This window comes from Anoplopoma fimbria, chromosome 9 (assembly GCF_027596085.1).
Source record: "Anoplopoma fimbria isolate UVic2021 breed Golden Eagle Sablefish chromosome 9, Afim_UVic_2022, whole genome shotgun sequence".
NCBI classification, from domain to species: Eukaryota; Metazoa; Chordata; class Actinopteri; order Perciformes; family Anoplopomatidae; genus Anoplopoma; species Anoplopoma fimbria.
In genome coordinates this window covers 515,591-536,378 of record NC_072457.1, presented here as the reverse complement: position 1 = coordinate 536,378, position 20,788 = coordinate 515,591, and the positions used below count along the sequence as shown (strand labels likewise).

General features: G+C 45.0%; 1 protein-coding gene across 1 annotated transcript; it reads left to right on the top strand.

Annotated features, from left to right (window-relative positions):
* Positions 1-1,387: 1,387 nt before the first annotated feature.
* LOC129095868 (calmodulin-regulated spectrin-associated protein 3-like) lies at positions 1,388-19,165 on the top strand. Its single transcript, XM_054604462.1, has 19 exons — positions 1,388-1,523; positions 5,674-5,945; positions 6,337-6,477; positions 7,084-7,170; positions 7,333-7,368; positions 9,711-9,758; positions 11,677-11,815; positions 12,715-12,854; positions 13,739-13,832; positions 13,915-13,966; positions 14,196-14,257; positions 14,352-14,382; positions 14,559-17,007; positions 17,116-17,237; positions 17,353-17,639; positions 17,736-17,835; positions 18,428-18,540; positions 18,628-18,746; positions 18,836-19,165. The coding sequence occupies exons 1-19, from the start codon at positions 1,388-1,390 to the stop codon at positions 19,163-19,165; spliced, it is 4,758 nt and encodes a 1,585-aa protein (XP_054460437.1).
* The last annotated feature ends 1,623 nt before the right edge of the window (positions 19,166-20,788 follow it).

Here is a 20,788-nt window from a genome sequence, read left to right as displayed (position 1 = left end):
GGGATCAGTAGTAGTTAAAATGGAAGTAGCAACATCACTAGCTAGAAAGCTATCTGCAAACTGTTCGGCAGTGAGAGGGCCTATGTAGCGTGCATAGCGATCAGGGGATTTGGCTGTGCATTGAGGATCAGAAATGTTAACATTGAATACAATAGGTTTGTGATCGGATAAGTAAGCATCCTCAACATTAACATTATCAATGGACAGGCCATGGGATAAAATTAAGTCTAGGGTGTGCCCGAGTACATGAGTGGACTGATTAATATGTTGCATAAAGCCAAGAGAATCCAACAGATGACAGAATTCCTTAACCATAGGTTTATCTGGGCAGCAGACGTGGATATTAAAATCACCCAAAACCAACAGTCGATCATGCAAAGTTATATAATGCGACAGAAAGTCAGAAAATTCTGAAATGAAGTCCTTGTTTGGAGAGACAGAGAGACATAGAGAGAGACAGAGAGACAGAGAGACAGAGAGAGAGAGAGACAGAGAGACAGAGAGAGAGAGAGAGACAGAGAGACATAGAGAGAGAGAGAGACATAGAGAGAGAGAGAGAGAGACATAGAGAGAGAGAGAGAGAGAGAGAGACATAGAGAGAGAGAGACATAGAGAGAGAGAGAGAGAGAGAGAGAGACAGAGAGACATAGAGAGAGAGAGAGATGATCACTGGATCATCGATCAGCTGACGGAACGTTTCTCTGACATCATAGCTGTGACGTTTCATAGCTGTGACATCATAGCTGTGACGTTGAGGTGAGTTTTTTTTAATTCTCCACATATTTACATTTCTTAATTGATGATATTATTAATATTAATCCATGTTTCATATTTTCTCTGTTTAACGTGTTTTCTCAAAATTATGTTTCAGGGTTTGTCTGCATCAGCATCAGGGTCCTCCTCCTCCTCCTCCTCCTCCCTCCTCCTCCTCCTCCTCCTCCTCCTCCTCCTCCTCCTCCCTCTCTCTCCCTCCTCCTCCCCTCCTCCTCCTCCTCCTCCTCCTCCTCCTCCCTCTCCTCCTCCTCCTCCTCCTCCCTCCCTCCTCTCTCTCTCCTCCTCCTCCTCCTCCTCCCTCTCTCTCCTCCTCCTCCTCCTCCTCTCTCCTCCTCCTCCTCCCTCCTCCTCCTCCTCCTCCTCCTCCCCTCCCTCCTCCCTCCTCTCAGTCTCCCTCCCTCCCTCCCTCTCTCTCTCCCTCTCCCTCCCTCTCTCTCCTCCTCCTCTCAGTCTCCTCCCTCCCTCCCTCCCTCCTCTCCTCCTCCCTCCCTCCCTCCTCCTCCTCTCAGTCTCCTCCTCCTCCCTCTCTCTCCTCCCTCCCTCTCAGTCTCCTCCTCTCCTCCTCCTCCTCCTCCTCTCAGTCTCCGGAGCCTCGGTGCGTCGCAGCCCGGTCATGGTGGACTCTCCCGGCTCGATGAGGAGAACCTTCCCGGTGCCGGAGATCAAGCCGCTGGACCGGTACGACTTCACCCGGGCCAAGATCCGCGCCAGCGTCCGGTGGCTGCTGTCGAAGTCGTACGGCTCTGCAGGTAGACCCTCTCTCTCTCCTCTCTCTCTCTCTCCTCTCTCCTCTCTCTCTCCTCTCTCTCCTCTCTCTCTCTCTCTCTCCTCTCTCTCTCTCTCTCTCTCTCTCCTCTCTCTCCTCTCTCCTCTCTCTGCTCCTCATCTTTCTGCTCCTCTGCTCCTCCATCTCTGCTCCTCCGGGGCGGGGCGCGTCATGATTCATCCCGCGAGCTTCTGCATGGAGCTCCGAGTTAGACTCGTTTTTATATATTAGGGGGAGCTCCAGCGTCCTCATCTTCATCCTCCTGCATCCTCATCCTCATCCTCCAGCGTCCTCATCCTCACCCTCATCCTCCTGCATCCTCATCTTCATCCCCATCCTCCTGCATCCTCATCCTCATCCTCCTGCATCCTCATCCTCATCCTCATCCTCCTGCTCCAGCGTCCTCATCTTCATCCTCCATCCTCATCCTCATCCTCATCCCCATCCATCCTCATCCCATCCTGCATCCTGCATCCTCATCTTCATCCTCCTGCATCCTCATCCTCATCCTCATCCTCCTGCATCCTGCATCCTGCATCCTCATCCTCATCCTCCTGCATCATCCTCATCCTCATCCTCATCCTCCTGCATCCTCCTCTTCATCCTGCATCCTCCTCCTCCTCTCCCTCCTCCCTCCCGTCCCCTCCCGGCTGTAACGCTGCAGGTGTGCCGTGTGAGGCCGGTTACCGACGTGCATGTGAGGCTCTTGAGGAGGAATCTCCCCGGAGGAGAGCGATGCATGCCGGTATTTGGAGGCTGTGTATCGCTGCGGTGCAACAAAAGAAGTGAACGCGGTCGGTGAGGCCCGGATGTAACCGGGTCAGGCCCGCAGAAGGATCTGTGTCAGTGTTACGCGCGCACGCTGTTGACATGCAGGTACCTGAAGACCTGGAGAGTTTACCTGGTTCTGCTTCACCATTCCGCCTTATGAAGATCATTTTCAGAAGCTACAAATCAATACTGCTTTTTATTACAGCAGGTGCACTGATGAAACACTGCACAGTCTAATGCAATCCAATGTAAAACTCTCATAACGTTTAAGACAGCTATCGTGGATTTTCTGTAATCTATAACTATGTATATATATATATATATATATATATATATATATACAGTATATATGCATATATATACATTTATATATATATATTACGATATGAAACAGTTAAGTCTCACTCCAAAGCCTACATATATCATTTTATTGAGTTTAAAATGATATAAAAGCAATAAACTCATTTGAGATGCTGGAAATGGGATTATTTATTATACATGAATTATTATCATTAAGGCCGGGTTTATATGGGTTCTGTTGGTGGGGATGTCTCTCTGTAGACTAAGACGGTAACGCAGTAACGTTTCTCTTTGTGTAATATTTGCTTTAACTTGTTAGTTGCATGTCCGCTGGTCTGAGGTCAGCTGGAGGCCTCGTACCGTTTAATGGAAGTCCTTCAGAAAGTAGCTGAGAGTTCTTCCTCCTGACGGAGGAGGAGTCAGTCAGAGACTCTTCATGGTCTCTGATGTTACTGCCACTTATTAAACCTGCAATGTCCTCAGAGGACAAACATGTCGCGTCAATGCCATTCAATTACAAATGATTATATTATTTATCTTTCAGTGAGTTTAATCTTTTTACTTATAACTACCAAATATTAATCCAGGTTCAGTATTTGAACCTTTTAAATCGTTTACATACACAGTTCAAAAACCCCCAAAATGAATTATTTTCTTTTTCTTTTCTTACTTAAGGTCCATTCTGTCCGTTCGCAAACGACCCAAATAAATGAGAAAAGAAACACGACAAAATAAACTGTGCTGTAAATTATAATAATTATTCTGCTCTTGATTTTAGTTCAGTGTGATACGAGTATTAGGAATTTAAAGCACGACTAAAAACACTTGTTTGTCCAAAGTGGCTTCAAATCATGACATAAAAGTTGAAACATTCTGGATCCTTTTGTTCTGACGCTCTCCATCACTTCATGGGCGGCTGTGGCGTAGTGGTTCTCCAATCAGAGGGTCGGTGGTTCGATACCCGGCTTCGGCAGTCGATGTGTCCTTGGGCAAGACACTTAACCCCAAGTTGCTCCTGAAGGCCATCGGTGTGGACTGATGATGAATGTTAGTTAGAGTCTGATGGTGGCACCTTGATGGTAGCCTGTCATCAGTGTGTGAATGATATGTAATGATATGTAATGATATGTAATGATATGTAATATACTGTGTGAGGACTTGATGTTATCTCGTTATGCAGGTTTGGCTGCAGGCCTGTTTCTGTTTTACCCTCTGATTGAATGAGCATCGTGGTAAACTGGTTTGCTGGTTTCCTGCTCTGCAGTCCAGTCTCGTCCCATCAGCTGGTACTGGGACACAATGGCTGCTCTCCATTTAACACCGTCCCCATGGCGACGGCAGTCCTGTTTCCTCCCGCTGCTGCAGAGTGTGGGAGGTGGCGTTTTTTTTTAACCCCAAAGTGTGTGTGTGTCACGCTGCAGTGAAGTGTGACACACACACACACACACACACACACACACACACACACACACACACACACACACACACCTCCTCTGGATGAAGGGAGAAGGAGTTACAGTGACATAAAGGAGTCACAGCTCGATGAGTGAGGAGGAGGAGATGAAGACTCCTCTCCAGTCTTCAGGATCGTCCCGACTCCTCGTACATCATTTTACAGAGACGGAATATAGGTCAGCAAGAGGAGTGTGTTCACACAGACACACACACACACACACACACACACAGACACACACACACACACACACACACACACACACACACACACACACACACACACACGCTTGTCTGTTCATGCAGATGATGACATTATCTTCTCCCGCAGTGAGACGCTGTCACTTCCTGTCACCATAGTGAGAGAAGAACTTCTCCCCTTTCATCCGGCAGTCTTTGACTTCTCTCCTCCAGATCAGATGAGGTAGTGGAGCTGCATTCGTTGGCAGCAGTGTTATCTGAACTTTTTGTCCTTTTTCCTCACGGGACTCAAAGCGTTGACTCAGCAGTTCTCTGCTTTAGAGGAGAAACAATGCAGCGTGGCTGAGTCATTAGTCCACATCTCTTGTATCTGCAAGAAACATCTCACATGAACGTCCTGGTTCCAGATCAGAGAACGTCCTTGAGTGGACGACTGCGTACCTCCACTCTCTGAATAATTATCTCTGCGTGTAGCTAACCATTGAGTGGACTCAACATCTGCCGTCCACTGAAATATTTATTCTGAGCTCTTTAGCTTCATTAGCGCCGCTGTGTTTTCTTTCCTTCAAGCAGCTCTGTGAAGCTGAATGCTAACTTCAGCACGCTAACGTCATTCATGATGCTAACACACTGATGTGAATGTCTTTAGTCCTGCAGGTATCATATGTGTTTTAATCTGAAGATGGAGCTTGATGAAAAGTCATTAGGATCAATCCTCTGGGCACCATGAATATGTCTGTTATGTCATAGCAGTCCCTCCAAAAGTTGCATTGATTTCACTTAAATCCAAAAATGTCAACCAGCTGGTCGTTCCAGAGGAGACTTTAAATACATGTATCAGGAGACAACCTCCATTTCTGCAGAGTGAAGTCAGAGCTTCATGTCTTAAAGCTGCATTCTCTCTGCTGTCCATCAGGGGGCGACTCCTCTGGTTGTATAGAAGTCTATGAGAAAATGACTCTACTTCTCTCTTGATTTATTCCCTCAGTAAACATTGTAAACATGAGTTTATGGTCTCAATCTCTAGTTTCAAGTCTTCTTCAATACAGCATGATGTTCATTTAGTAAATGATGCTCCATTTAGAGTCAAACAGACCATAAAGCAGGGGATGCTTTAGGGCGGGGCTACACACTGATTGACAGGTCCACACCAGAGACGTATACGGCGTCTCTACGTCACTCCTCCTCAGTCCAGATATGGTCACTTCCTGTTTATCGGTTGCACAAAAACAAAATGGCCACGCCCAAAATTCAGAACTCAAGGCTTCAAAACGTCCACAAACCAATGAGTGAAGTCACGCCGACTACGTCCACTTCTTAAATACAATCTTTGCTCTCAACACTTTTCATAGCAAACTACAGAGTAGCGTGACTAAAAACCTTTTGTGACTCTTTTCCTTTATTTGCAGAAAACGTCCCCGTGGAGCTTCGGGAGCCGCTTTACAAAGACCAGTATGAACAAGAGCACCTGAAGCCGGCCGTCTCCAAGCTGCTGCTCTCTCCAGAGATCTACTGCAGAGCCCAGGCCCTGCTGGCACAGGGGGTCTCCCTGCCGGCGGCGCAGGGGTCCCCGGCGGACAACTCGGCCCTGCTGCAGTTCCTCATCAAGAAAGGCGTCGCTCCGAAGGTCCAGGATGTAGACGTCACCGAGGAGGACCTGAGCTCCGCCCCCATCAAGACGGTGGGTGTCGATGTGTTCCCCTCTTTGACTTCTAATCCCTTTATTTAGATATTTATTCATAGTAAACACCACCGAGGACAATACAATATGATACGTAAGTAAGTCATTTTTAATGCTTCTCGTCAGTCCAAGTGAAGGAGGAGTTGTAGAGGGAAAGGAACAAGGAAAGTAGGAAGGGAACAAAGGAAGAAATGAGAGGATGAAAAAAAGGAACGAGGAAGAAGGAAATAAAGTGATATTTAGCTGTTCTACCTTGTAAAGTATAAAATACCAGTGTAGAATAAATAGTGGTGGAATAAGAAATAAGATAAATGAGTTCTGTCGTAAAGAACAGATGTTATACTCCTGTCGGGTCGGGTGGTGTAATTGCCCCTCTTGTCGGTTGGTGCAGAAGGCCCACCTCGCCCTGATTGACGCTCTGATGATGCTGGCTGCCAGAGAGGCGGTGGGCCGGGTGAAGATGGCGGTGGAGGCGGAGCAGATGGGCGTCGGGGCTCCGTGGGAGAACGCTCTGCTCTTCTGGGTCAACAGGGTGAGAACATGAAACCACCTCCATCCTCTTCATGTGTGTAGCTGTTTGATTAAAGGACAGGTTCACTGTTTAAATGTTGTTGGACATCATCTATACTCACTGAGATTGTTAAGAAACTGGAAGTTCTCAGTAAACCCAGAGATGTAGTGAAGTGTAACTCTTATAGAAAATGATCAAAACCTATCTGTTAATATTAAAGTGCTTTTCTACGCTGTGACAAGAGTGTGTGGATCAAGTATTACGCTTTTAAATTTGAATAATTTAGCAGTTGGCTAGTTAGCTGGCTACCCTGCTAATTCCACCATGCTTTCATGCTACACTGGCTAGCTCAAGGCAGCTCTGTAGACGGACAAGCTAGCGAGCTAACTAGCTTACAACGGTCCTGTTTGTTCATGTTAACTTTCTCAAGTAAGTGAGTGGCTTCACATATTTAGAGAAACTCTTCCTTTCTTCAGCCTTTAAAAAAAACAAGCTAACAAAACCTGCTAGCCAGCGCTAACTGACATGTTCACATAATTATAATTACACTCGTCATGTCGATGAGCAGGAAAGGGACTCAGAGTTTGAGCTGTAAAACAGTGAACCTGTCCTTCTAACTTCCTGTAGCTGAACCAGAAGCTGAGAGAAACCACAGAAGAAGAAGAGCCCACCAAGTCTCAGACCTGTACAGACCTGCAGACCGCTCAGGACACGGTAGAGACACACGCTAGCACACACGCTAGCACACACGCTAGCACACACGCTAACACACGCATGGCGGTCTGTGTCTGCAGCTGGAGCCTCTAACATGGAGCGCTCTGCTTCTCTGTTCTCTCCTCCCTCGGTCTGTCTCTGGCATGCCTTGCTCACTGGCAGTGTAACTCCAACCGCTGGTACTGGAAGCTAGTCCCCGTAAGTGTCCTCTTCTTCTCCCGTCCATCTTCCTCACTGAGTCCGTCCGCTACCTGTTAAATATCTGCTGACCTAGAAATGTTCCCTAACTGCTTATTGTTATTAACACAGCGCTGTTTATGACTTTGTTACATTCAGTCTTCAGTTTCATCTCAAACTGCCAGAACCAGAGGAGGAGGAGGAGGAGGAGGAGGAGGAGGAGACATAACAACTCATAATAACTTTATTTATAAAGCACCTTTAAACCCTGATAATACACTACATACATATTATACATGAAACAATAAAACCAATCGATACATTACATTACATTACATTACATTACATTACATTACAGTCATGTAGCAGACGCTTTTATCCAAAGCGACTTACAGGAAGTGTGTTCAACATAGGTATTCAAGAGAACTACTAGTCACCAGAAGTCATCAGTGCATCTCCTTTCTTAAACAAGCATCTTAAAGCAGAAACCAGAGCAAAAGTATAGTGCAGAGGCAAATTACTACGAAAACAATAATTGCAACAAACTACTACGAATAGGGTAAGTGCAGTAAACGAATACAAATTCAATAAGTGCAGCGAACTGATACGAATACAGTAAGTGCAACAACTAATACTAATGCAATAAGTGCAAGGTAGTACTTCTTTATCAGTAGTACTTCTTTATCAGGTAGTACTTCTTTATCAGGTAGTACTTCTTTATCAGGTAGTACTTCTTTATCAGGTAGTACTTCTTTATCAGTAGTACTTCTTTATCAGTAGTACTTCTTTATCAGGTAGTACTTCTTTATCAGGTAGTACTTCTTTATCAGGTAGTACTTCTTTATCAGGTAGTACTTCTTTATCAGGTAGTACTTCTTTATCAGGTAGTACTTCTTTATCAGGTAGTACTTCTTTATCAGTAGTACTTCTTTATCAGGTAGTACTTCTTTATCAGGTAGTACTTCTTTATCAGGTAGTACTTCTTTATCAGGTAGTACTTCTTTATCAGGTAGTACTTCTTTATCAGGTAGTACTTCTTTATCAGTTCTTTATCAGGTAGTACTTCTTTATCAGGTAGTACTTTATCAGGTAGTACTTCTTTATCAGTAGTACTTCTTTATCAGGTAGTACTTCTTTATCAGGTACTTCTTTATCAGGTAGTACTTCTTTATCAGTAGTACTTCTTTATCTTCTTTATCAGGTAGTACTTCTTTATCAGGTAGTACTTCTTTATCAGGTAGTACTTCTTTATCAGGTAGTACTTCTTGAAGAGGTGAGGTTAAAGATGGGCAGTGACTCTGCTGTCCTGAGGTCAGTGGGGAGTTCATTCCTCCACTGAGGGGTCAGGACAGGAAGAAGCTGTGACCGGGTGGATCGGCTGCAGGGACCTCTGAGCGACGGGGCAACCAGTCACCCCGAGGCAGCAGAGAGGAGTGGTGGGGGGTGTAGGGCTTCATGGCCTGGAGATAGGAAGGAGCTGTTCCTCTCACTGCCCTGTAGGCACCAGAGTCTGTAACTGGATGCTCCTACAGGGAGCCAGTGTAGAGAACGGAGAAGGGAAGTTGTGTGGGAGAACTTGGGTCATTGAACACCAGACGAGCTGCAGCTTTCTGGACGAGCTCCAGAGGTCTGATGGCCGACGCCGGGGCTCCAGTAGTGAGTTGCAGTAGTCCAGGCGGGAGATGACCAGAGCCTGTAGAGCACCTGCACCGTCTCCTCAATAAGAACAAACTAAGAAAAAAATGAAATAAACACGAAAATAAAATAAAATAAAACAATTTGAAATATATTAAATAAAATGTAATTAAATTAAATACAATAACATTACCTTTAAAAAATAATTTAATTTAAATAAAAAATTATAATATAAAAAAAATAATAAGACAAAACAAATTAACGTAAAATTTAAAACCCGATGAAAACAGTACAATACATAAAAATGTATCATTTTAATTTTAAACAAACAAATAAATAATTAAAATGAAAATGAAACAAAACGAGCCTTATCTTAGACAGGTCCTTCAAAGGGTCCAGAAGGTCCCGACCCGAGGATCTTAGGCTGCGACCCGACTATGAGTCAATATTTCAGCCATGCATATTGATCCAGACGTAGATGTTCGTTAAAAGCTATCAGTCAAATATTAAAATCACTTCTAAAACAAACAGGGAGGCACATTTATGTGAACTTCTCTTCTCTGCGCCCCCTTTGTTTGTCCCCTCTCCTCCTCTTTCTCCTCCTCCTCCCCCGAGCCCCTCTCTTATCCTGAGAAGTGTCATGTGACTGTGTGGTGTGGCGGTTCCCATGGTGACCGGCCCCCTTGTCATTTATGCCTGTCTCCCTCTCTCTGCCATCCTCCATCCAGCATGCTATCGCTTTTTGTTTGAAGGAGTCGGGGAATAAGCCTCCAGTGGTAACGTATAACGCCTCCCTCTTTTCTCTCACCTCCATCCTCCTCGTCTCCCGTAGCAACGGGCTCACCTTGACCTGACTGGACCGACCAATCGCCACACCCGTCCCCCGCTGTCGACCAATGACTGACTGACTGCAGACTAATCACTATTCCAACCCCGAGGTTGGATGGATGAGTTAGAAGTCATTAGCTATTAACAGTGTTTATCCATATTTATTTATGTTTGATTGCTTCTCCGTAGAGCGTTACAAAGCCGTCACGGCGGCGTAGCATCACTCCGCTGCAGCGTTTCTGTTCTGTTGGATTCTTTTTGGTGTTTTTGTGTTTTTTTATCTCTTGTGCACATTAAAAGATTGGTTCAGAATGACCTTTTCATGTTGATGAATGTCACTTTTTTTCTTCTCTGATTATGTAATTGTTACGTGATCAGAAGTGGAGGCTCACCTTGTCATCAGTGCCTGTTTCTACTGCATGGACACCAGTGGACATAATCACTAACATGTTTATGCCCATAGCTTTATCCTCATTTAATATGTTTTGCTTTTTTTAACCTGTGCACTGCACCTTCTGGTTGGTGTGTGTGTGTGTGTGTGTGTGTGTGTGTGTGTGTGTGTGTGTGTGTGTGTGTGTGTGTGTGTGTGTGTGTGTGTGTGTGTGTGTGTGTGTGTGTGTGTGTGTGTGTGTGTGTGTGTGTGTGTGTGTGTGTGTGAGTGTGTGTGTGTGTGTGTGTGTGTGTGTGTGTGTGTGTGTGTGTGTGTGTGTGTGTGTGTGTGTGTGTGTGTGTGTGTGTGTGAGTGTGACTGTGTGTGTGTGTGTGTGTGTGTGTGTGTGTGTGTGTGTGTGTGTGTGTGTGTGTGTGTGTGTGTGTGTGTGTTGTGTGTGTGTGTTTCTTCATCGAGGCGTCACTGCTCTTGGCTTCGTTTCTTTCCTCTCGGTGTTTTTCCTGGAGTTTGGCTGCCTTCATAGTTTCAGTGGATCGTTGTATTTAAGGACAATCCCGGCTGGTTGTACTTTTCTTTTGTAACTTCTGGGCTCAGATCAGCCTCAATATTAACGAATGCACCCAGAAGGAATCACACATATAATTAATGATTATATATTAATTACACTTTCCACAAAAGTTTTCCCAATGCACACAAACTTAGTTATCATCATATATAAAAAAATAAAAAAATATGACGGAAGTAGTAGTGCAGCAGATCGTAAAACAAACAGATCAGCACAAAAGAAAGGGAGCAAATCTAACTTTTAGATTTTTGATCACGTTTTTTTTTTGCTGCTGAAACTAATGATTGATCACTGATGATCCATATTGTCAGATACAGATCTCTTTGTTGTTTGATTATAGCAGCTGCTCTACAAGGATCCAGAATCATTTCAACGCTCTGAAGTCACTAAACCATCAAAAATACTGAATGATATCACAAACGCAGTCAAACTCACACATAATAAGCAGTTTGTGTATAAATGTAACAACGTCCAAACATGGTGTGGATGAAAATACATTCATTTGTGTATTTCTGTTACATTCATTTAAAACAATTAAGATTTGTATGTGCATCAGAAATATACTGTATGTATCAATTTTATATGGATTTACATTTATATATAACTGTTTTAATGTGTATTTTAAAATATTTTTGTGGAGAGAGTCACTTCTACATACATCACAAAACACATTGTGAATCCTTGTGTGTGCATTCAATAATACTGAGAGTGATCTGATCCCATACGAACATGATGTTAACCTTTATAATTCTGTATCTGTCTCACGAATCTTCATCTCTTCCCCTCACTTTTGCTGTTTCTGTTTCCATCTTGTCTTTGTCCAACTCTTCCTCCTCCTTCTCCTCCTCCTCCTCCTCCTCCTCCTCCTCCTCCTCCTCCTCCTCCTCCTTCCCTCTCTTTCCGTCTCTAGATTCGCTATAGGAAGGACAAAGTGCAGTCTAAGCTGACTCCTACTTTCCCTCTGGTTTCTGCGGTCAAAGATCTGTCTAACGGCTGTGCTATAGCTGCTGCGTTGCACTTCTACTGCCCCGGCCTGCTGCCTCTAGAGGGTACACGCATGTACTCAGACACAAACACACACATGCTTTCATGTTTCATTATTAAATATTTATTCTCAGCTAATGTTTCCAGACGCTAAACAGCTTAAATGATGGCCCCAGCATTAAAAAAAAAAAGGTTTTCCATTAAATGTGGTGCGCTGTGAAGGCATTTCTGAGAATGCTTATTGTCTCTACGATCATTTGGAATCTTAAAGGAACAGTGGTGAGATTTAGGGACATCTAGTGGTCAGGTTGCAAACTAAAAAGCCCTCAGCTCACTCCTCTTTCCAAACGTGTCGGAAACTACGGTGGCCTTCAGGTAGGGTCAGTTATCTTTAGGATTTTAACTAGGAGTCTTATCAATACTCTTCTCTTCTTTATGACTAAATAATTGCTTTAAAAACATTTATAAAATTAAAATAAACCCAAATAAATTCAGAACAGGATAAGAATTTATTTCTATTCTACATATAACTAAATATTGTTGATAGAGCAGCAACAGTAATGTCACTATATAAGGTAATTAATGTTTCACTTGAAACTTATCTAACATTTAAATAACATGAAGAACATTTTTAAGTGAAGTTTATAAATAGACATCTGATCGTATGTTTTTCCTCCTTTCCTCCTGTCTATGTAGATGTGAATGGATTATTCTGAGCAAAGGGAAACATAACGAGTCTTATTTTTTGTTCATTATAAACTAATGAAGAAATAGTTTTGCATATTATATTCCATGTCTGCCAACTAATCCCCCTAAATGTTACACGCTGTTCTTTTTAATAGAATTATTTGTTGCTGCTGCATTTCACTGAGCTTTTTCACATTTAAATAGCGTTTGTTTAGAGCGATCTATCCTGAATCACAGTGTTGGTCTGTTAACCTCTGGCTCCTCTGCTCCTCTCCAGATGTTTGTCTGAAGGACACCATGTCGGTGGCTGACAGCCTCTACAACCTGCAGCTGATCAGAGACTTCTGTGAGAGCAGTTTACAGAGCTGCTGCCCCCTGGCTGTGGAGGACCTGCTCTACGCTCCACCCGTCCTGCATGTGAGAACTATGAACTCTTTACAGTTTCACCGTAGTTCATTTACTGTAGAAGCATGAAAACACTAAGAGTGAGGAGTGAAGGGAGAAGCGATGGAAAAGAAGGCATGCACACAAGTGTTTTAAAGACAACTTTGTCTGGAAAACGGACTTCAAAAACACTCAAGTTTATTGGATACACCAGGGTGGACTCAGCCTTTCCTGATATTAGAGCTTATAAGTCTTTGGTTCTGGCCAGGTGGCAGCCTCTTGTTCTGAAATGTGAAGCAAGTGCTTCATGTGTTAAAGCTGCATTCTCTCTGCTGTCCACCAGGGGGCGACTCCTCTGGTTGTATAGAAGTCTATGAGAAAATGACTCTACTTCTCTCTTGATTTATTCCCTCAGTAAACATTGTAAACATGAGTTTATGGTCTCAATCTCTAGTTTCAAGTCTTCTTCAATACAGCATGATGTTCATTTAGTAAATGATGCTCCATTTAGAGTCAAACAGACCATAAAGCAGGGGATGCTTTAGGGCGGGGCTACACACTGATTGACAGGTCGACACCAGAGACGTATACAGCGTCTCTACGTCACTCCTCCTCAGTCCATATATGGTCACTTCCTGTTCACTGTTGCAGAAAAACAAGATGGCGACAGCCAAAGCACAGAAGTCGGGCCTTCAAAACATGAGTCCACAAACTAATGAGAGCGGTCACGATGACCACGTCCACTTCTTAGATACAGTCTTTCGCTCTGGCCCACAGCTATCGACAGCTTGTCGACGGCATTTGTCCCGTCCTGGCACTCGTTGGCTGAAGTCACCAAGACCTTTTTGCGTATTCTGCCCTTTAGATCTCTCCACATGAGTCTCCTCCATGGTGACCTAATATGCTCTTTTCCTCAGCTGAACATCATGAGCTTCGTAGCTGAGCTGCTGGAGTGGTTTGAGGTTAAGAAGCCGGATTTTGTTCAGCCCATCCAACCCATCGACCTCACAGGTCTGTGACCTCCAGTACGTTAACGATAACAATAAATGTCACGCTGACGGTCAGCCTCTGATACTGCTTCCATGTCTTTCAGATGTCTCGGGGTTACTCGACTGTACAAGTCCTGTCAGCGGGAACAGCAACAGGTAGAAACCTCAGGTTACAATATCAGGAATGATCGTGCAATCTGAACACAAACACCTACATTTATTGAGCCAAAACCAGATTAAGACCTGAAAATAAACCTGAGTTATGTAGAGAAACAGAATCAAACTTTCTATCATCGTGCACATTATTGTGAAATGTAACATTTTTAATTTGCTTTGATTAAAGTTGTCAACTAATACAGAATTTTACTGTATATCTCTGCTTCAGCGGTTCTCCTTCCTTCATCTTCAAACAACCCTTTGTGCCCATCTGCTCCCCAGTGTCACCAGGTAAGAAACAGATACAGAATATTTTTATTTAACCAAAAAAACATCTTTAATAGACTTAACATCTGTTAGAAAGGCTTTTTTTCTGTCTTTCCAGAAAACAAGAGTTGGAGAAAGAAGCAAATCAGGTAATTTTATTTTGAAGCGTCACGCGATTTCTATAGTAAATGTTGTGTTGCATTCATATTTTATCTTAATTTAAAAAAAATCTTCTTACTTTTGCTTCCGTGGTCTCTGCTTTACCATCATTGTTGGCGAACCCATCCACGTGTCCATCCTTCCATCGTCATCCACCTCTTTGCAGTCGTCCTCTGTCAGCAGTGACTTTCAGCATCCCATTTGGGCTGGACAGTGATGTTGACATTGTCATGGGAAACCCAATAGATTCTGTCTTTCGCTCTGTCAGCACTGACAGCCCCACCACCGGCATCCCCGCTATGACTTCACCGGTGACATCGTCAGGGATGACTTGTGTCCCGTACAGCCCTCCAGAGGAGCTCAGCCACCTGGTCAGCGCTTCTGCTCCGTCGCAGCGCTCTTCCTGGGGTCCTTACGCTCACACAACGCCACTGGGAGAGCTGCCAACCATCGAGGAGGCGCTACAGGTGGTTCATAGTCCAAGCAGCAAAGATCGGAGGAAGGTAAGGATAGCAGAGAAAGGTGGAAGAGGAGTGCTGGGAGGAAGGCCAGAGCCCAGGTTACGTCCAGAAGGAGCCCCTGCTGGTTTCTTTCTACACTCCCCTGTGGAGGATAAATCCCAGCTCAGTAGCTCTGCTCCCTCTCGCTCTGGAGTCCTCTACCGGCCTGTTGGCGGGGAAGTGGGTGACACTGAAAGGCAAGGAAGGGGAGAGAGGAGGGAGCGATCAGGACGCGCTTCCGATATGTCACGTGACGACGACTCCGTCCTACGAGATGGCAGCGTTGACTCCTCCGAAGCATCGGATGATACCCCTAGAAACGCGCCTGGTAATATTCGTCCCAGTAACGGTCGCCAGGGGAACAACAGCACCAGCAACAGTCCACGCATGACAAGCTTTGCTGAGCGGCGAGACAGCAGAAGAAGACATTCGGCTGCTCCCGGGGAGGAGTCGGCCTCTGCTCCGACCCCAACCACCCCAGGAACTCCAAACACACCCTCCACCCCAGCAGGGGCACCTGGCCGCCAGGACAGCCCCGGTCCCAGAGGGCCCGAGCCGGGCTCTGATGCCTGGGAGTTGGGGACTCGTCTGGAGGAAAAACGCAAAAGCATTGAAGCCCAAAAAAGACGCATTGAAGCCATCTTTGCCAAACACAGACAGAGGCTCGGAAAAACAGCTTTCCTTCAACTGAAGAAAGAGCAAGGAGAGGGAGGAGGGGAGGGAGCCGAGGGGGATAATATCACCCTGGAGGAACGCCTCACTTGTATGGAGGAGCAACTGAAAGAGGAGGAGGAGAGGGAAGAGAAGGAAAAGAAGGAGAAAGAAAAGGATGGAGAGAAGGAGAAGGAGAAACCATCTGTTCCCAATCCTCCTCGGTTAGAAAAGCAGGTCACTTTTTCTATCGATAGTAAGAACGGGGCAGAGAAAGAGAAAGGAGGCGAAGCTGTCTTTGTGGAGTACAATGAAGTGGTTCAGAAACTAAGTGAAGCTCTGCAGTCACTTCAAAAGGACATGCAGAAACTTACAGAACAGCAACAGCAGCTCATGAGTAATCAAAGACCCATAAATACACCCAAAACAACTCCAAAATCAACACCTAGTGCTGCCAAAACCCCTCCTCACACCCCAACAAAGACGCCACCAAGAACCCCGACAAAGACTCCTACGAGGAGTACCAGTAAAGCTCTGGTGATTCCTGCTCCCAGTGGCCCTGCTGCCTCCTCCCCGTCACGACGTTCGCACCTTCATCCTTCTTTAACTTCCCCAAAGACTATCCTCTCCTCTTCCTGCCCGGCTCCTCGTACAAAGATCCACTCCTCCTCCACTCCCCGCAGCCCAAAGCACCACCCGCGTGCCCAACATCAGCCTCACCCGCGGCCTTCCGAACTCAAGTTTCCCCCGCTCAACCGCGCCTTGGCACCGACCCATAATGTGGACACCCTCCCCCACTTGCGGCGGGTATCCCCAAGCAAGTGTCAGGTTCAGACCTCCTCCTCATTTCGTATCGGTGGGCCTCGGACTCCTCAAGACCGTCCTCAGACTACCCAGCAGCCACAGCCTGATGAAAACACCTCGGACACAGCATCTAGCGAGACTCCGACTCAGTTCAGCTTGGAGCTGGAGGACTCCGAAGCTGTCGGAGGGCTTCTGGTTTTCCCACAGCCCGGACAAGATCGTCCAACGGCTGCCGGTGGAAGCAGCTCTGGCGCTCCTTCTGAGTGCTCATTTGGGAGCGAGACTTTGTCTCTTTCTACAGCGTTCAGCGCAGGAGGAGAAGGCGGGAGAGGTGGAGGTGGAGGGAAGCGCTGCAGCCTGATGGAGGCCTCACTGTCTTCTCTTGGAGGGCCAGAGGGGGGCAGTGATGTACCAACTGATGAAGGGCAGGAGTTTTCCTCTGATTCTATGAGCGACCACACAGAATCTGCTGTGGAACCTGCTAGAGGACTCGCTGCAGAACCTTTAGACCCCATAGAGCAGCTGAATCTGGCAACAGGAGCCAGCGATTTGCCAGAACAACAAACGGAAAGAGAACAGACAAGACAGACCCAAACTCTGGAACCGAGTGCAGAGCAGAATGAGCCTGCGGCAAGAGGTGGAATTGGATTCTTCTTTCAGGTGAGTGGTGCATGAAAAAAACCCAAAATGGAAGGGAACATTTGCATCTGTGCACTTTAATTCTGTCGTGACAGTGTGGAATATGATATTGTGTTTGTGTGGTTGTAGGATGAGGTACAGAGTGAAGGGGAGATGACCCAGCGTAGAGCTTTGCTGTTGGAAAAACAGCAGAAGAGAACCGAGGAATTGAAGAAGAGGAGACAGTGGAATGAGCAAGAAAGGGAAAACAGGTAGCAAACACATGCACATGAAAGCTAACAAAGGTCATTGAATTGCGTGAATTTGTACATTTGTTCAAAGCTGAGAATCACCCATGTAAATGTGACCTATTCATCTTTGTTTCAGACCAGCATCCTCAGAAAGAAAGGTGGCATCTCCCTCCAATACACCTCCTGCAGGCATGACCTCACCTTCCCCCACACCTCCTGCTACACCAGTCCGGCGGGGAAATTTCACGCGAGTGGAGTATGCACGGCGGCATCAGCTCAGGATCATGGAGGACTTGGACAAAGTGCTTCGGCAGAAATCAACCAATCAAGGACGATCTTCCGCCAAGAAAACCCGCTCCCGTCCTCGCAGCATGACGAGGGAGGAAACACAGCTGTCTCTGAGTCCAGCCAAGGGAACAACTGGTAAAGTCTTTAGTGAGAAGTTATTAAACTAATTAAGTGTGTTTCCAGATGATTTCTAAACTGTTCTAATAACCTAATATTTATGTTTGTCTCCAGGCTCTAAATTGACCAAAGTCTACTCTAACTCCTCCCTCAACCTGGCAGTAACGGATGAGTCAGGAAACAGATGTGGTGACCTAGCTAAGAAACCCAACAGGTGCACTCTTTACTCTCATCTATAAAGGTCTGAATAGGAGCATGGCCTGGGAGTTGGCAGTAATGATTGGTCAGAGTCTTTTTAGCCCAATCGTATCGTCCAGAGGGAAATTTCTCGCCAACTATCGGACGGATTTGTACAAAGTTTGGTACAGAAATGAATCTTCCCCAAGGATGCATCCAAATGATTTTGACATTTCCAGACTTTCTGTTATCATTACCAAAATTTCAATATTTGAACTGCACCGAATGTTCATGGCAGGATAAATTAATGACCAAAGTACTAAAGTGCTAAAATAAATATGACACATTATCATATTACAATACCATTCTAATGTAAGTATGGTGGGTTTTATAGATATAAACAATGCTGCATGCCTAATGTAGACACATTACCTCTAACTGTACACATGTAATCATGCAAGCGTTACCTGAACTTTGAGGTAAATAAAGGGAATGCTAATACAATGATGGGCTAACGTTAGCATAACAGCATGCTAGATGTTACAGATTACAGGTTAATGCTACTGCTAGTTCTAATACAGATGTGTTGTGATGGCCTATTGGTTCATTGATTGACATTTCTCCAACAGCCGCCCTGATTCTCCTTCAGGATGTTTGACACCAAGTAAGCTGGCAAATCAGAACGGAGATAAAGACTGGGAGTCTGGTTCCAATGGAACCTCGCCTGCCCCAGAATACACAGGTACAATACTACATATATATTGCCTAAATGCTTACAATTGTACGTACAGGTTAATTTAAACAAGTGTATCTGTGTTTGTATTTGCAGGTCCAAAACTCTTCAAAGAACCAAGCTTCAAGTCCAATAAATTCATCATCCACAACGCTCTGTCTCGCTGCTGCCTCGCTGGAAAGGTCAACGAAACCCAAAAGAACAAGATAGTTGAGGTACATGATTCATTTGACTTTTACTTTGAGCCACTTTGCTCCGTCTTCGTGATTCTTCTCACTCTCCCTTCTCTTCCTTCCGACCTCAGGAGATGGAGAAGAGTCCCGCCAACCACTTCCTCATCCTCTTCCGTGATTCCAGCTGCCAGTTCCGGGGCGTTTACACCATGAACACCGACACCCAGGAGCTTGTGCGATTGGCTGGCGTAGGCCCGCGGACGATTGGCTCTACCCAGGTGGAGTCCATCTACAAATACAGTTCAGACAGGAAGCAGTTTAGTGCCATCCCCTCTAAAACCATGGGCATGAGTGTGGACGCCTTCACTATCCCCGGCCATCTTTGGCACGGAGGAGGCGCAGCAGGAGGAGGAGGAAGCCGGAGGGCTAGCATTACTAAGAAGGCAGTCATTTCTAAGTGAGAGACGTCACAGTCACAGTGACGGATCATTAAAGAAGCCACTATAATCACACTGTAATTATAGTGAAAACTGTAGTCAAACATGAAAAACCGTTACACAGATTAGCCTTTAGCCATGTGTGTGCATACAAACACCTTACCTCTCTTGCCATTGGTTTTACTAGAAATAAGAAATGTTAAAAAATAATAATTTGTACTCCCCTTAAGTGTTCATGAAAATGTTAAAGAGCACAGCTTTCTTTCCCTAAACAGAAAACAGAAACACACTCATCATCCAGAGTGTTCAGAGGAATGTTTTGTAAAAATGTTAAGCCAATTGCACAACAAAGAGGTACTTTTAAAAAGTCTCATTACTTACACTTTATTTGTGTGAAGTATCCACTCAGAAATGACCGTTGTGTGTCAAAAAACACTGACTTTAATAAGACAAACGATTACTGTCTGTTCCGTCTCTGCTTCTCTGGACTGAAGTCCTCAAGTAGAACACCAGTTTTATACATCACGCCAAACAAGAGACTCAATGCCTTCTAGTGTCAGAGTGACCGGCAGGACTTTATTTTGTACGACTCTTCAGTTTAATTATACCAACAGCTGTCAGTAGGTGGATCAAAGCACATTTAGATTAGCAAAATGAAAGATAGCCATAATTGAAGAGATGATTACCACAGCAGAAATGGTGATTTACTGTATGTGCTATAGGCTTATTTCAAATAATACCACAGTGGAAACGTGTGGTTTGATGAAACTATGTTGATGATTGGTAAAGGTATGATCATCAGATGTCAATTAGAACACACTGAGCTAATAGCGTATTGAGGAAGATGATGATGATGATGATGATGATGATGATGATGATGATGATGATGATGATGATGATGTGTTGTTATGCCAATACATTTAGAAGTACCTGCAGTGTTGGGCTCTTCGTTAGGGATGGGTTCTGACAGCTGGTTCCAAGTTGATGAAGCCCCCGGATACGTTAAAGGGACAGTAGTGATGTTTAGAAGTGAGGTTGTATGAGGTACTTCTGTGTATTACTACAGTTGGTGAAGCAAAGCAATATAGTACTGTCAAAATATTTTAGCAACCTAAAAGAATCAATATCAGCTTAAAATAGAATATTTTCACCTCTTTACCTATGCTCTCTTCAAAGACACCGGACTCCATTCACAAAAACAGTGATTTTACCTCTCAGAACACAGGAGTTGCTGCTCTCCTGCTGCCTACGTCGGTTAGTTAGTTTGGGTTGCAGATACAGCAGAAACCTCTGTTCTGACAAATGCAGCCAACGCTGGAGTGGCAAAAGATGCAGTTCCTCATTTGGCCACTTGAGGCTGGCTCCCTGTAGACGTCTATGTTTAAAGGCCCAACTTTACAGCAGAAAATAACATGCTAACAGCTGGGCTAAAAAATGGTTTTGGTCTTTATAGCTAATATCCTCATTCATGACAAATGTATGGGGGATGATTTTTTATATTACTCACCCGTTTAAATGATATTTAGGCTTGAGGTTCTGTCTGCTCTGCTGCGTCACCTGGTTTACCTCAGCTCCACCGACGATGCACCAGTCTTTTTTAGAGTCAGGCCGTTTGGTCATTGCCAAGATGGCGACGGCCAGAGACAC